Source organism: Charadrius vociferus, unplaced genomic scaffold (genome assembly GCF_000708025.1).
Source record: "Charadrius vociferus isolate BGI_N301 unplaced genomic scaffold, ASM70802v2 scaffold217, whole genome shotgun sequence".
NCBI classification, from domain to species: domain Eukaryota; kingdom Metazoa; phylum Chordata; class Aves; order Charadriiformes; family Charadriidae; genus Charadrius; species Charadrius vociferus.
The window spans coordinates 3788033-3805267 of NW_009649190.1; the positions used below are offsets into that span (position 1 = coordinate 3788033).

General features: G+C 47.3%; 1 protein-coding gene across 2 annotated transcripts; it reads right to left on the bottom strand.

Moving 5' to 3' along the window:
* Window positions 1-4794: 4794 nt before the first annotated feature.
* NKIRAS1 (NFKB inhibitor interacting Ras-like 1) lies at window positions 4795-16433 on the bottom strand. 2 transcript variants are annotated; one of them, XM_009888934.1, is made up of 3 exons: window positions 16295-16433; window positions 7965-8206; window positions 4795-5159 (listed from the first exon to the last, which is right to left on the bottom strand). In XM_009888934.1, the coding sequence occupies exons 1-3, from the start codon at window positions 16386-16388 to the stop codon at window positions 4920-4922; spliced, it is 576 nt and encodes a 191-aa protein (XP_009887236.1). In that variant the 5' UTR covers window positions 16389-16433; the 3' UTR covers window positions 4795-4919. The 2 variants fall into 2 exon arrangements, with proteins under 2 accessions (XP_009887236.1, XP_009887237.1); XM_009888935.1 differs by lacking the exon at window positions 16295-16433 and adding an exon at window positions 8583-8720 and having other exon boundaries at window positions 4799-5159.
* Window positions 16434-17235: the final 802 nt, after the last annotated feature.

The following is a 17235-nucleotide window of genomic DNA, read 5'->3' on the forward strand; positions in this document are numbered from 1 at the left end:
GATTTCTGCTTAGTGCCTTGCTTTGTCATTTTGCCAGAATAGTGTCCCCCAGTACGCTTTGAGGATTACTGTATGGATAAGGACAAGGGAGATCTGCAGGTGAGTGCACTGACTGCTGCTATTTTGGGAAGACACTTTTAGACAAGCTACAGTGAATGACAGCTAAGACTTTTTCAACTGTTTACTGTGTAAGTGTTGCACGGGCTGGTATGGCCCATGAGGAGGTAACCTGCTGCAGAGTCCACGCTAGTTACTTTTTAGCTTGAGTTTTCACAGCATTGGCTTTTCAGGACTGTCACATTATTTGAAAGTACAACTGGAAAAGTGTAAGACATCTGGAAGGGAAACAGGCAGGAGGGAAAAGGAAGAAGAGACTATCTTCATGTTTTTCTGATGGAGTGTTCTATTCCCACTTGGAAGAGGAGAAGGAATCGTGTCCTGCTAAGCTAGCAGAAGACACCTTAAAGGAGAGTAAAGGAGACTTGATCTGTAGATCCTTTAACTACCTACAAAGATTATCTCCTAGAGACATGGTGTTTACATTGAGGTGTGTGGCAACAGGGCAGGTAGTTGTGGATATGGCATTTTTGACCACTCCCTTAAGGTAAAGGCCGGAAGTACAGATTCATTTTCACACGGCAAGTACTTCATGTTGCGACATTCTTCTGAGTGCCATGCAGTCATCTTGCTCTCGGATTTATTTTGGTACTTTAAAATAAAGTCTGTATATATTTTGATACTTCTCTTCCAATCTATATATGGATCACATCTAACTTGGGCCAAAGTTAATTAGAGGTACCCTTCCTTTGGTGGGTAGTAGTACATAAGTCTCATCTGCTGAACTGCCTTCTTTTGGGACAATGTATGTTTTGGTGTATGAGCTCCCTCAGCTGTTTGGCTCACCCTAGGAAAATTATTGGTATACAGCTACATCACACCGGGACCGTCTGCAGTAATCGTTTCCTCCTCTCCTTTACTGTGAGTGAGGAGGTAAATGGCTTAATGTCAGTATGTTTTTGTCAGCTCCTTGCTTCATGCTACCAGGACGTGCCAAATTAACTCTTGTAGCTGGCAGGGGGGAGGGAGCTGATTTGGGGTGCCTGATCTGCACAGTATTTATTCAACAGGATGGAAGTTTAAAAGGAACAGAGACGGTTCAAGTTCCTGATTTATTTTTCTTTTTTATAATATTTTTTTCTCCATTATCTTATGTAGGGACTGTCTAGCTTTGTAATAGGTAAGTGATCCCAGTGACCTAGGACAAGTTTTGAGTCAGTGGAATAGTAAGAACAAAATATGTGTTCTGCCCTAAAGGGTATGTTATGTTATACTCTGTACTCTACTTATTAACCCTGTGTAAAACTGTACTGCAGTGAATTTCATTTTGACTCGGTACCAGCCACCAGTGTAGATTGTTTGCAGAGGAGACACTACATTTTCCATCACTTGTCAATAAAATACTGTGGTATTTAGGAAAGACAATTGATTTGAGTGCTTAAAAAGCATCAGAATAAGCTTATGGAAGAAAACAGCAGCGGGTAGTTGCTTATGTGTTTGCCCCAGATGATCTAACCTCGTTTCTAACAAATTCAACCAAATCAAAGATAACGTGTTTGCCTTTACGTAACCTTTTTGGGAAAAGATCCTTTTCCTCTTGCCTTTCTTAAAACACTGTCAAGTCCTGAGTGTCCAGGGGAGTGAACGAGCCAGCTGATCTCGCACGACACGGCTCTGGCAGCCTACGGGTGACATCGGTCTCGGCAGTGGAATTGGCACTGAGTCTGCGGGGGGCAGAACTGGACAGGAAACCGTCATCTCCATTCCATCTCCGTACATTTTAAGTTAATTCTGACTCGTCAACCTGCACTCCTTTGGCTCAAGGATCAGCTTCAGTGACGATGTGTGGTTAGCAGAGGTCTTCGCTTATTTTTGTTGATCTGAAGCTGAATCAAGTCCCTTCTAGAAGAAGGGTTCCGCAGAGCTGAAGAGGAGGAACATAACCAATTCCTTGGTGAGAGGTCACAGCAAAGAGGTGAACCACTAGCACTCTGAAGTCACCCCCTGCTTCCCAAGGACGCGGGCAGATACGGAGTCTTCTGGGTAGGGAAAAGCCTGGAGCACACGGTAGGAAATGAGTGAGGCGGGAGTGTTGTTCTGCAGCATCGTTGGGGACAATGACTATTACTGGCCGGGTTGGGGGAGGTCGTGCTATAGTGCTTACTCAGCCACAGTGTTGCAATGGAAACAATTGTATGTTTCTAGCAGGGCATTACAAGAGCTTGCTCATTCGTAATTGCTCTCTTATCTTACTCTCTGGCCACAGCAATCCAAACTATATTGAGCAAAGCACATAAACAGTTTCATCTGCCTTCATTATAAAGGTAGGAATACCTGCTTAATTTTTAGTGAATTGTACTGCTGCGCTGACATTAGTAATGCTGACGGACTTTATTTGTCGGTATTCAGGAAGAGCAATGCTATAAGCACACAGCTTAATTGAGATCATTAAGCACACTTACTATTTAGCAGTTATGATATGACAGTGCAAATACTGCTCATGGTTTTGCTGACTCACAGTGAAATTCTCAATATTTGTTCAAAACAACATTTAGTGGAAAATGAGGGAACTGGGTTAACTCCCTCTCCCCACTCTTATCTTCAAATACAAAGAAGAGCTAGTATCAATTAGTATAAGAGGCTGTTAGAAGCCAAAAGCTGGCCACTTTGTCTGAGAACAGTTGCTCGTTCTGTCCCTCTACATCCAATTTTGTTTAGTTTACTGACAGGCTGATCCAGGACAGCAGGTTCCTGCAGCACATGTTTACCAGCGTAGAGAGTCACAGAATCACAGAATGGTTTAGGTTGGAAAGGACCTTAAAGATCATCGAGTTCCAACTCCCCTGCCATGGGCAGGGACACCTCCCACTAGACCAGGTCACTCAAAGCCCCATCCAGCCTGGCCTTGAACACCTCCAGGGATGGGGCATCCACAACTTCTCTGGGCAACCTGGTCCAGTGCCTTACCACCCTCAGAGTGAAAAATTTCTCCCAGATATCTAACCTAAATCTACCCTTTTCTAGTTTGAAGCCATTACGCCTCGTCCTACCACTACATGCCCTTGCAAAAAGTCCCTCTCCTGCTTTCCTGTAGGCCCCCTTCAGATACTGGAAGGCTGCTATAAGATCTCCCCGGAGCCTTCTCTTCTCCAGTCAAATACAGCGCATACAGTTGTGCTCCTGCTGCTGGACGATGTGTGGCCTACTAAGCCCAAGGCCATTTGTACAGGTATTTCTGGGTGTTTGCTGCAGGGATGTTCCTGAAAGGCAGCCTCCTATGCTCCATAGCCCCCTCTCCCAAAAGTAGTCCAGCGCTTTGTACCAGTTGCTCGCTGGCCTGTAGCTTTGCACCAAGGGTGGATTAGCGCAGCCCGGCTGGGTGGAGGTTGGAAAGGACCTTAAAGATCATCGAGTTCCAACTCCCCTGCCATGGGCAGGGACACCTCCCACTAGACCAGGTCACTCAAAGCCCCATCCAGCCTGGCCTTGAACACCTCCAGGGATGGGGCATCCACAACTTCTCTGGGCAACCTGGTCCAGTGCCTTACCACCCTCAGAGTGAAAAATTTCTCCCAGATATCTAACCTAAATCTACCCTTTTCTAGTTTGAAGCCATTACGCCTCGTCCTACCACTACATGCCCTTGCAAAAAGTCCCTCTCCTGCTTTCCTGTAGGCCCCCTTCAGATACTGGAAGGCTGCTATAAGATCTCCCCGGAGCCTTCTCTTCTCCAGTCAAATACAGCGCATACAGTTGTGCTCCTGCTGCTGGACGATGTGTGGCCTACTAAGCCCAAGGCCATTTGTACAGGTATTTCTGGGTGTTTGCTGCAGGGATGTTCCTGAAAGGCAGCCTCCTATGCTCCATAGCCCCCTCTCCCAAAAGTAGTCCAGCGCTTTGTACCAGTTGCTCGCTGGCCTGTAGCTTTGCACCAAGGGTGGATTAGCGCAGCCCGGCTGGGTGGGAGTATTACACAATGCGCTAAGCACAGCCCGGCACTACCTCCTGCCTACAAAATTGTTCCGTATAATTTCTCAGTAAAATGATCACCTGTGCGAATGTGACTGATTTGTACTGGACACACTGGAACAAAACCACGTTACAGCTATGCTGTCCTTCAGGTTGCAGTTAAATTAATGAGTGCTCTGAGAGCTTTTCTGGTTCACACAAATAAATTCCTGAGCTGAAAGCACTATTTGCCAGGCTTTGCTGACAACCTTCGTGTCAGGGTAGATCTGTTCTGGTATCTCCCACAAGATTTGGGTTTTTTTCTTTTTTTTCTTTTTTTTTTTTTTTTTTCTCTTCTAGACAGTAGCAGAACTTCAGCAGCTAAATCTGCTGGTGGTTGTCTCTCCTGCCCCAAACACTTGTCCTGCAACAACACACTGACCTCTGCCTCCTGCAGCATCAACAAGCCCTGTGGCCCTGTTTCAGGTCAAGGTAAAAGGACTGCTGCCATTTCAAACAGATCCTCTCTCCAAACTGAATGCTTTATTGCAGCTGCTACTATTTGTGACAAGAGGCTACAGATCTGTAGGGGGATTGCTTAATGACTGTTGATTTGGCTCTCAACATGGTTGCATCCAGGGACAGTCAAAGCCCCTGCTGGAGGCATCCACCTGTCCCTCTCTCCTCCATGACCCTCATCACAAGGTAACCCCTCTTATGAAGTGCTTTTTAAGGCTTTTCCCATCAGTGACTTTTCCAACTGAAGTCCGTGAGAAGGAAGGATACCTCTTAGCCGTAAGCTCGCTGATTTTATTGCTGAATGAGATTATTGCTTTAAGTGAAACTGTGAGAAGCAAATGGCACGGAAAGGACTTAGGCTGTGACCTGGCAGCAGCAGACAATACTAAGGTAACTTAGTTATCGCAGTTATTCCCTTTGCTCTTCCTTCCAGGCAAGGGAAATGTTGATTTGTTCTGGGACTGGGAGAGTTTGCTGGCTAAGAAGGTGAAGGGCTCAAGCAGGGTTTTCCGATCTGTCACAGTGACTTCCCACAGTCTCACTTTCTCGGCCCTCGCCCACTGCTGTGCCGCTTCTGTTTCCACTTGCCTTTGATCCAGGAGGTCAGTCTTGTTTCCCAAGACAATAACTGTTACCTACAAACAAAATGAAAGGGTGAGCTTTATACAAAAAGCATCCACCGCTCACAGTGCTTCCGAACAGCAGACAAGGAGCGACACAGTTCAGACCTGTTCTTTTACTTAGGACTGGCACAAGGTCAGCTGCGGGTAGTTTGGAAGATCGGGGTCTGGGATTTGAATTAACCTCATCTGCTTGTGGGCTGGGAGCTGGTTTTATAGGATATGCAGGACTTCCCCTTCTCTCCCTGATTGCTTAAAGGGAAACAATACCCAAGAGAGCCAAAGTTAAACAACCCTGTTCTCTGTTGACTTTGCAATTGAGCTGCCCTAAGCAAACGGTGAGAGCACGACATCCGAGTAGGTCCGAGCAGCGGGTGCTTGAGAGGTGAAAAAAACGCATGGCAGCAGAGAAAGCCTGCACCCCACAGCTGGGGATTTTGCCCAGCTTGTTTTTTCCCCCAAGCCCCAGCCCGCAATATAACCAAAGCCAACCCTGCCACAAGGGTGGCTGCCGGGCTGCCCAAGCCCCTCTGCCAGCCCAGGGGCTGCCCGCTCCCCCAGGCATGGTGGGCCACCAGAGGGACCTCAGCAGACAGTCTTCTGTTGCTGAAAGGGTCAGATAAGCACCAGCACCATCCTCTCGGAAGCAGGTTCAAGAGCAGCTGGTTAGCTAACAGGAGCTGCACGGTCGTATCAAGTCAGACCCTTAGTCGTAAGGAATAATGAAGTGACTTCTGTATCACCGAGACAGGACAGTGTGGCTGAGCTCAGTGGCCTGCCCGGTACTTCAGTTCTAGGAGGTGCTGAAGGAAGCACCGGCCAAAAACATTACTGCTCCTGCTTATTTTAAGTTAATTTTCTAAAAAATGTTTTACCAGCATCAGCTCTTAGGGGAAACTATGCCTATATTTATAGCTTAAGGTCCTTACTCAAACTCTCGTCTCATCTCTACGCTAGTGGTTTGACAAAGATCAAGTGATAAAGTCATCTTTTGCTGATGATTTGGGCTTTTTGTGGTGGCCACACCTGCTTGCTCTTTCCTGTTCATCAGGCTAATTCCAGAATGTTTTCTGTATCTTTCCAGTTAGAGATCTTTGTCCTGTTCCTGTGAGGTCTGAGGCTTCCTTTCTTTTCTATAGCAGCCCAGGGTGTTTGGAAGAATGTTTTTTTCCCTCTGCGAAGGCTTTGAAAGAAGCTATAATCTTCATATGCATTTACCACATGCTCCAACTGAACTTTACCTATGGTTAAGCTCTGTCAGTATGAGAGAACACAACCTCTATTTAGTATAAAATTTGGCCAGGCTTTAAGGTGCGTGCTGGAGAGCCCCCACAGCCAGCAGAGGCAAAGAACCAGCCCTCAGTGCTTTCTGTCATCTACCACACAACAGGGGACTGTACCACTCAGCAAGGTGAAGTTCTGCCAGCTCAGAGGCACCATGTGTGAAGATACATCCCTAATTCGGTTAAGGATGCATTCTAGCAGAGCCCAAACTTTTAGTCCGCTGATGCTATCTTAAGGTAAGACTCCTGATCTCACCTTCTACGCTTCAAAGCCTATTTTTTATGGACTAGAAACCACAGGAATAAAACTAATTTATCCAGGTTATTGTGGGCACTGCTCTTTCGACTGTTATGCCCAGTCAAGTTCACAACTTTAAGCTTTCCCAGAGGATAAGTTAATGGGCTGTTTTAATACCTGCACGCAACAAGAAAGAAGAGTTCTGGCAGGTAACACAGAAGAGAGGGATGCAGATCCTGTTTGGGGCTGTGACTCCCTCTCCGCATTACAACACGCTGCAAAGCAACAAATCGGGGCCCTCGCAAAACGCAGCGCCTGGGAAAAATTTCCTGCTTGTCCACCTTTCCTTGCCCTGCAGGGGAGTTGTGATTGAGTCCCGTATCCCCGATATACATGACATGCTGCAGCTCCCACCAGCCCTACCAGCTAACATACCTCTCCTGTGACTGCACGTTCAGTTGCTGTCAAATTTCAAGCCTGCCTTCCTCCACCACCCTATGTGGTGTCAGTACTAAACGAGTTACATTTTTGGAAAGTCTCTCCCTACCATTAGCCAATTAATTCTTCACGCGCTTTTTTTTTTTTTTAACAGCATAAACCAGACGTTTGGAAAGCTGTAGGCTAAAGACATTTAACAGAGAAAACTACTCGAGAATATAAAGATAATGTAGGAAAAAACACAATGCTAATGCCACATGCAAGTTATATTTGTTTAGCTAAGCTGGAACATTGTCAGCTGAAAACACTAGCTGCTTTCTAAGGGAAAATAGAGCAGTCATTTCACACAATTGAATTGATTCAATATGGTTGTTAAAATACATTAAAGCTGCTTTGCCAATTGACTAATGTCTGGGAGACCCATTGTCAATTACACTAGTTTGTGAGCCATCAAGTACATGAATACAAAACAAACAAAGATAATGCCCTTCGTTATATTATTCTATGCACTTGACTTCCCGTGTACAATATCTAAAAAAACATACGAACTGCACTGCTGTAGACCATATGTTTTATTAGTCATAAGTGTCCAGGCTGGTGCATTCAGCTAACTGAATTTTAGCTGTAGCAGAGGAAGTAAAGAGGAAAAAAACCCCACATTCTTTTGCATGACCTACGTGGCATGTGAATTAGCCTTCCCCGGCATGAGAAAGCTTCCTTTTGCCGGATTGCCCAAGGCTGTGGGTACATTTGTTTTTCTTTGTATGCGAGTTTTACAGAAACAAAATCTACGCTGCGCAACCTTAACTTCCGACCACCAATAGAGCGATAAGCCAAGCAGTTAAGGCACTGCACATTTACCTCCTTTTTGTCTCTGAAGATGTCGATCTCCTTTTTGAGCAGTTCGACTCTTTGAAAAGCCTCGAGGCTGGTCACGGCATACACCAGAACGAAGCCATCAGCAACAGAGAAATAGTGTTTTGGCAATTCTACGCCCTCCTGCAGACCCCTGGTGTCATAAAGCCGTAACTGTTCCTTCACGCCTCGGTCTGTCTCCACCGACGCCAAATACACATCTTCCATTGTGGCACCCTCTTCTAAGCCTGTTTGAAAACAAGCAGGGAAGTTCAGCTGGTGTAAGTACAGCACCACTGTGAGAATTATTTGCGGTACAGCAGAATTTTACCCCACAATAGCTTTCAGAGCATGTTTCCCAGAGTGACTTGACCTGGGTTCGACCTTGCCCAACATCCCCATGAAGGGCTGCATTCACACATCACCACACCAGCTATTTACAACAGCGACACTGCGTAAATGCAGCCATCTAATATATGAGCACATGATTGTGCCTGTAAAATTAATCTATACAATATGCATAGGATAAGATATATGGCTCTTCCCCCCAGTTTCCCAAACTCCAACCACCCAGTGTACCAGTTCTGTGCCAAACATGCTGCAAACGGGCCTGCCCAAACATACCCTTTTGGAAGAACAGCCAAGGAACACCAGATAATCAAGTACTAACACCTTGAGCCTACCTCTCTGCTTCATACTGAGCTGGATCACACGGCAGAAGCAGGAGCCAAAGGAATAATTCTGGAAATGAATGTGTATTGGTGGTACAACTAACCAACAAGTGAAATCAAGCCAGAAAGGGAAAGGGATGTTTGCATGCAAGCAAAGTTGCATGCTATGTGTACTCAAATACACAGAGAGCTTTTTCCATCCCTTAGGGATTTAAAATGACTCAGATTTGCTAATAGGAGCAAGCTCATTTACTGCAAGGTAAGAGCATGCACAAGGTAACAAGCTTTCATGTATACATATATATATCACCTGCTCCATGGTAACTATCTGCATACTGGCTCTCCTTCCTTCCTCTCCCCATGGTAAATGTAAGGTAATTCAAGGCAGTTTAGTTTAAACTAATTAAAATGATATTTTTTTTCCAAGCCAAACCCAAAGACACATAGATCACCTTAGCTTTGTGTTCCCCCTGGTTGCGGGTGCATAAGGTTAGCGGTCCCAAAAAACTATGTATGGTGTAGCTGGGCCACTTTCAGAGTTGGTTTTAAGTATTCATATAAACCCTCTGCAACCCACGTTTTTGCCTCTGCTGCTGTCTTATATACATGAATTGTTTGCAGGGCTACAGTGATGAGTCCCGCGTTATTCTCTTTGTCTGCCAAAAAAAGGGACCATATTCGTGCATTGTTTAAGAAAACACGAGCAATTATCTGGCCTGTGAAAATAAGGATTTTGCTATATACAGTGACACTATTCAAAATACTTCACATTAACAAACAAGCTGAAGCATTCCACCCACGCTGATGGTTTCCCATGATGTCTGCAGCATTCCTGTGCAGGAAAGTGGCACAAGCTGTTCTTTTTGCCCCTCTCTGCTCAGCCTTCACAGATCAAACTCTTACTAGGTTTGCAAGGAATTAATTTATCTCGCCTCCAAATACAGCCGTGCTAGCATGCAGGAGCAAAACTAAGAGCAGAAGGACAAAACAAAGGTTAATAAAAAGAAGAAGGGCGAACACATTCCATATAGTTGGAGAATGTGTTACAAGGGCGTTTTTAAAGACTGAAGTAGGTAACAGAGCCCTTTCTGGATATAGCACTGTATTTTTTCATGCTCTGCCTCACTGCATTGTACAGACAGGTCAAGGAAATATCTAGCATCAGTAAATACTATGTTGGCAAGAAGGAATGAACCATAAGTACCTAAGCTTTCTTTTTAGAAAGCAATGAATAATGTTGTACAGGTTTTTACTATCTGAATGCTGCACTGTAATTCAACGGTCTTTAATATATCCACATTCTCCTGTGACAGTCTCTTCCTAATAGAATTAAAAGTATCAGTGAAAATTATGTCTTTTAACTTCCTCCTTGAAAACGAAGAGGAAAAATTAAGACCTGGGACTTAAGTCAGCAGAATAGAGCAACAAATTTTGATGTGAAGGGGGGGTTGGGGGGACACTTTGTAGGAAGCTGGAATTTATGCATCGGTATCGGATTCCAGAGGTGAAATTTCACCTATGTACATTGGGGGAGGGAGTATATGCAGGTAGATTCCTAAGGAAACACAGATAATTTTTAGACATACCAGTGTCACCTTACCCGAGGCCCCGCTTCTAGAGCCCAGACTGTGTGGTAGCCACATCTTGCTGACAACAATATTTACATTTCTTGTTAGTACCGTGCCGCGCAACCACTTCCCCAGTGTCCATTCAAACGCGTGTCAGGTAAGTTGTTGTACGAGTGGCAAAACTAGTGAGGAAAGCCCGGTGTCCCAGGAGAGTGTCTGGCACCATTCCATCCTCCCTGTCACAAGGACCCTGGCTCTCCTTCACAGGTATCCCCAGGCATCCTCCCACCTTCCCTACCTGGGTGGCCACGGGCAGCTTGTGCTGGGGCGATACCGCCCCGCAGACTGCTGCTGGCTGGAGTAAGTTTTTCTTTGGAGGCGAGCGTTATCGTGGGCCTTTTCTCTCTTTCCTGCAACCAGTTCTTCTAAATCTACAGGAACATATTCTGAGACATCTACTGCCATGACACAGATGAACGGGCAGATGGAACCAGCTTTCAGGTTCAGAAGCTATGGGGGGAAAGGGGAGCTAACAAGACAGTAAACAATCTTGTGGTTTCTTTGGAAACTAACGATGAAAAAAAGCTAGGGAGGGAAAGGAGGAATAGACAGGAGATTGATGCCATTCTGTAGCACCTACTTAGCTAGTGCAAGTCTTGGGAGAGGCAGAAAGGTCTTCGTCTACGTTACCAACTGCTGCCACAGCGGAACTGCAAGGGGAAACCTCAGTTATAAATTGGGTGGTGTTTAAACCCCTGGTGGTTTCCCGAGGAGGAAAAGAAAAGGCTCAATATTCTAATGAATACTGTGCACTCAGGCTAGACAAGGCACAGATATTGCAAATAGCAAAATAAAGCAAAATTTCAAGGTGGACGGAATTTCGGAAGTTCCCAAGTGACTCCTGCATGTGAATGCAGTGCAAATTTTATGTCTTATTGAGTACTTTTGAAGATCTCCTATGTAATCTCTCCTTCCCCCATTCCAGCAGGAGTTTAGCAACGAGCTCCTAAAGCCTGCTATTCCTTGTGTTTGTAAACTGCGGGATAACAGACTTTGCTTACTTAGATCTCAAATGACAGCATATCACAGGATCCCTGACTCAGAGAAGAGCTGGACAGGCCCCAACAAGAGCTAGTCTATTTAGATTTAGCTGCTAGTTAAGTACTGATCCCACAACCAGTAGCCGCGGTTGTGACCCTCAGTTGCATACATTCAGCTCCTTTTTCATCTATGTCTAACCTGCAAAGCTGACTGCAGCTCTATGAGGAGGTAGTTTTGATTTAGGAAACAAAGATGTAAGAATGCATAATTTGGTTAATTAGCCTTCACACCTTTGGAGCTGTGAAAGCCAAAACCCCAAATCCCTCCAGCTGAGACCAAGCGAGGCAAATTCTCTTGTTATGGGTTCTACCACAGTAATATATGATGTTCTCATTCCCAGCTAGTCAGATGATTTGCAGTAGCTGCTTATGAATAACCTGACCATACCAGCTATTTACACAGCCAGGAGGCAGAGATAAGGAAAATCGTGTTTTCTACAGGAAGAGTTCTCATCTCCTCCTGTTCAGCTGATAAGCTTTACCACAGGTTGAAGGGCCAGAGATATTTTAAAGGCAGAAGGAAGACTCCTTTCTATACCATCCCGGAACATGGACGCTGTTTAAGGAAAAATACCTATCCTCTTTACAGACATGTCATGTGCCAAAGTTGAGACACCAACTCTGCTGTTAGCACTCTCAAAAGAGCTCAGGCCAAGCAGTGCCAGGTACCACAGGTATTTAGTGGGATGATCTTCTACTGCCAGTCAGGGACCCACTTCACGACCGAGGAGAAAACACTGGCCTCTCTTTCTTCAGGAGCGCAAGAGAAGGTGGAGGATTTGGACAAATGCAACACTGAGGCCACAAAAAGAGAGATCATCCCAGGTACCAGGCAACTGTATACATATGTGCAAGCCTTAACGGCTATTTGGCCTGACCTATGGCAATATAGCTCCTACATGACTCAAAGCTAAATCTGCACTCATTTCAAACATCTCCTTTCGAGTTTTGTCTGATTCCTCATATCAGTTCAGCCAGAGAGGCTGCCATGCAATAGGTATGTTGCTTTACGCAGCTCTGACAGCACCTCTCATCTTTTTGCCCCCTCCTTCCTCATTCTGGGGCCCAAGGCAAACAGCCCCTCTTGCAGTTTTAAATCACAGAATCATAGAATGGTTTAGGTTGGAAAGGCCCTTGAAGATCATGGAGTTCCACCCCCCCTGCCATGGGCAGGGACACCTCCCACTAGACCAGGTTGCCTAAGGCCACGTCCAGCCTGGCCTTGAACACCTCCAGGGATGGGGCCTCAACAACCTCTCTGGGCAACCTGTTCCAGTGCCTTACCACCCTTAAAGTGAAAAACTTCTTCCTAATGTTTAATCTAAACCTGCCCTCTTCCAGTTTAAAGCCATTCTCCCTCGTCCTATCGCTACATGCCCTAGTAAAAAGTCCTTCCCCAGCTCTCCTGTAGGCCCCCTTTAGGTACTGGAAGGCCGCAATTAGATCTCCCCGGAACCTTCTCTTCTCCAGGCTGAACAGCCCCAACTCTTTCAGCCTCTCCTCATCAGAGAGGTGCTCCAGCCCTCCAATCATCCTCGTGGCTCTCCTCTGGACACGCTCCAGCAGATCCGTGTCTTTCTTATGTTGGAGACTCCACAGCTGGACGCAGTACTCCAGGTGGGGTCTCACAAGAGTGGAGTAGAGAGGCAGAATCACCTCCCTTGACCTGCTGGCCAGAGTTCTTTTGATGCAGCCCAGGATACGGTTGGCCTTCTGGGCTGCGATTACACATTGCTGGCTCATGCTGAGCTTCTGGTCAACCAGCACTCCTAGGTGCTTCTCCTCAGGGCTTCTTTCCAGCCATTCCCCGCCGAGCCTGTGTTTGTGCTTGGGATTGCCCCAACCCAGATGTAGGACCTTGCACTTGGCCTTGTTGAACTTCATGAGGTTTGCTTGGGCCCACCTCTCCAGCCTGTCCAGGTCCCTCTGGATGGCATCCCTCCCCTCCAGCGTGTCTACCTCGCCAAACAGCTTGGTAGCATTGGCAAATTTGCTGAGGGTGCACTCGACCCCACTGTCCATGTCCGCAACAAAGATGTTGAATAGTACAGGTCCCAGTACTGACCCTTGAGGAACACCACTCGTCACTGCTCTCCACTTGGACATTGAAAGCCTAACACAAAGCCCAGTAACACACACTGTTGCTCATACGCTCCAGGGATACAAATATTCCTTTTTTGGGGGGGAGTATTCCTCCCTCCCAAGTACTGTTTCCTCTTTGACCTCAAGCAATCTCAGTGCCTTTGCGAGAGTGCTAGCTGCCAACCAGGAAAGCAATGGCAGCACTTAGGGGCTTCATCCATGACAAGCCAGGGAGAGCTGAAGGTGCACAAATTTTCTAGGAAAAGAAACGCAGTGCAACTGGGTTCACAGCACCATCACCAAGCACTCAGCCAGGGGCATGGGCTCAAAGCCAAGGGCTTTATATAGCAGCGTGAAACCTCCAAGGACACTAATCACTTCCCTGATAGCAGCTGTGCCACGCTCCTTTTTACAGGAAAGTCAACAGGAGGCATGTGAGCACTGACATAGACTCATGGCTGATTTACCGCCAGGAGACCCCCATGTCAGTGGCTGGGACCCACTGGAAGATGGCACCAGACCTTGTGTTCTGAGCCTACAACCAAATTCGAGCACGCCTCTTGTCACTGGGAGGAGGATGTGGATGCCGTCAGGAATGGAGAGACTCCGTGCTTTTGGCTCGGCAGTCCTCCCCATGGCTCCCTGGCCCCCGGATCAGCCGCAGAGCTGCTCCTGACGTCAGTCAGGAAGCACAGGTTTTGAAACAGCTTGTGTCCGTGTTGCCATACCCGGTGAGCTGCCTTGCTGGTTGGCTCTGAACAGACAGGCTTTCAGCAAACACACTGGTCCTTTTCGCCTCCTGCCAAAAAGGCCAGCAGCCAAGATGTACATGTCAGCTTTCTGGAGCTCGCAAGCTTTAGGAAACAGGGATTGAGATTCAGTAATCATGTTTTAAGCGTGGAGGGGCCACCCCTGCAGTGGGAGCACCAGCAGCAGGTCTGTGCAGTTTAAAGCCACTCAGCTGAGGAGCAACCAAGGACTCACCGGTCCTCAAACTCTGTCCTTGCCCAGTGAGACCCTCACAGGTGTGTCCTGCCTCCACGGTTGGAGAATTAAATCAACACAGATCCGCGCATTAGCTAAAGATCTTCTGGGAACTGTTTTCACCACACTTTGAGGTACCGTCTGCCAGAACAGCCCTTGGGCTGAGGAAGAGGCAGGGAGGATGGTGGCCACTCAATGCGACTGCCAGAAACACCAACGTATCAGTCTGTCCCCCAAAATGTCATGGCACACGTGGGTGATACCAGAAGTGCTGGGCCATGGCCACTTGTCCCTAGGGGTTGTAGTGACTCTGTACAAGCCCTCTCCTTACTCTGATTGTGACTCTGATACTTGTCCTCTTTCTCCACATGTCTTGGCAGTAAGATTTGACCAGAATCCTAAAAAACAGGAGGCTACCATCTTCCTTCTCCCCTTGCACCTCCTCCTCCACTATCAGCTGCTCCCTCCCTTAATGTTAACGCCAAAAAATAAGAGTAGAGCTGCGGGAAAGGAAAACTGATCTTTTTGAGAGTGGAGGGGGAAAGTCTGCATTGCGCAGTGGCTGAGCCAGAGTGGAGTATTCAGGAGCCACCGAGGGACACCTGCAGCTAAACCCCGGGCACGAGGCCTCCCTCTGGTTATGTCAGCCCGTATCCATGACGTTGTATAATCATGTACACGGCTGGTTCCATAAATAGCTCCTCCAAGCAGCAACACCCGAATATCCTTCCTGCCTGGGTCGCTAATAGGAGCTCCGGGCAGGAAATAATGCAAGGCAATACGATTTAAGCAACGTGGCCTCGCTCATGCTGCCCGGGCGTCTCTGACGATCACCAAGCGCAGAGGAGAGGCAGGTCAGTGGCAAAGGGAAAAAAAAACAAACCACCTTCAGCCTGCAGGTTTTGCAACCCTCACGCTGAAAGCTACACGGGGCTACGTGCATAGGGCTCGGTAGGACGCTGGAAACAGATGTTGCTGCAACATTAGAGGAAATCCTCCTTTTAAACAAGGGTATTAGCACGCAGTTCTGTATCACGCTTTGCCAGCAAATTCCTCCCATCCACACATTTTAAAGGCACAGTGCCTGCAAAGCACCGTTCTAGAAATCCTGGTGTTTATCCAACAACTTACCCCAACACTCAATTTACCGGCCCAAGGAAAAGACGCAAACGGACTACACACATTCTGTCAAAGCCCTGAGATTCACCCCTGGTGCCACCCCGTGTTTCTGGGTGAGGCAGGAATAATTCATCAGCCTCCAGATCGCTGCCCTTCCTCTCCAAGCCGAGTCATGGGGAAACAGAGGGAAACAAGCCAGCTTTGCCTTCGTTCCCTTTCTTTTGTGCACAGCAAGTCTCAGATACCCCATGTTCCCCTCTCAAGTCCATTTTCCACAGGAGGATTTCTTTGAGAGCCGAGAAGGTCGGCCCTCAGAGTTCAGCACAATGTGACCTAAAGCAGACCTGTTTTTCTTTTGAGCACCTTGATCAAATATTAGCCAAAACCAAGCAAAATAAAGCTTTAAGAAGACGGAACAAAAGTCTAAACAGTGTCTCCACTCATCATGTGATATCTATTTATTTTTCAAGCATTTACAGCATCTTGCAGGGAATGAGGTATTATGTAAATAGGCAGCAAGCACATCACCTCTTTTCTGTGTTTGTTTCTTTTTAAACATTCATGTATTTTATAACTGGGAACATCACGGAAAGGGTTCTCTTTTGAAGCCTCTTTTGAAAATCGGTAAGCGAGGGACTACGGATTTTGGGAACTGCCTAGAGATATAACACAACCACATTAATTTCCTCCTTTCCTCAGTGCAGTTGGCAGTCTTTGGTTACTGCTTTTTGGGGGCCCACACAGAACAAGGTTCTGGAAAAGAAAACAATTACACCACCCACCACCACCCCCCAAAAGTAAAAATATCTCACCAACAGTATGCTTTCCATAGAGAAGCTGCTCCAAAATCGCAGTCTTTCCCACCGAGGCCATTCCACAAACCACCACCTTGTAGCCCTTTCCCATCTTTCCCGGGAGGGCAGAGTCAGCAGGCGAGCCCTGTGCAGACACAGGAGTCTGTTAGCCTGGCGCGGTGGCAGAGCTCGGCACCAGACAGAAGCAAAGCCCCCGAAAGGCGCGAGAGCCAAAACGCGAAGCAGCGGGTGACTCGGAGGCACAGCTCCCTCCCAGGCGCTCACCAGCGACCGATATTTTTAGGAATAGAGTTTCCTCCCACACCATTTTTTTAAGGTTTTAGGCTGCTGCCATCGGTGCCGATGCTTGCCTGCAGCTTCCACGCTCATCCCGTTGGGATGGGGGAGACTGTTTGCGAGTGGTGAGGTGTGTAAGCCCTGCGGGGCAGGGGCCGTGCTTGGCTGGCGTGTGTGTACGCTGCACGGCTTGCGTTATCGGGCTTCGCGTTTTTGCTGCGGGCCTGATGCTATCTGGTGGTTATCAGCCTGGCTCCTGGAATCGTGACAACACGGCTGTTCCTTCCCTCTTATTTCACGCACAGAAAAGTTTCGAGCTTTTACAAACCAGGAGCTAGAAAACAGGAGCATTAAAGGCAGAAGCATGGGAAAGCAAACGCAAAAGCGGGAGTTTTGGGGGGTCTGTTTTAAATGGGTTTGGATGGACGAGGGGTTGGTTGTAGCAGGAGGCCTCCAGGAGCCAGGGGCAACTCTCTCTGGAAGCGAGCCCCGGCAGGGCGGCAGCTCCGAACCCTCAGGTCGCTGTTCAGAGCAGCTTGCGGCAAAGAGAGACGGACAAGTACCCTTTATTTTAGGACCACGAGGGGCTGGCGTCGTCCTGTTTCAATTCCAGTTTAACCGGGCAAAGGCTTCACAAGCCCGGGGAGGGTCGGGGGGTGGGG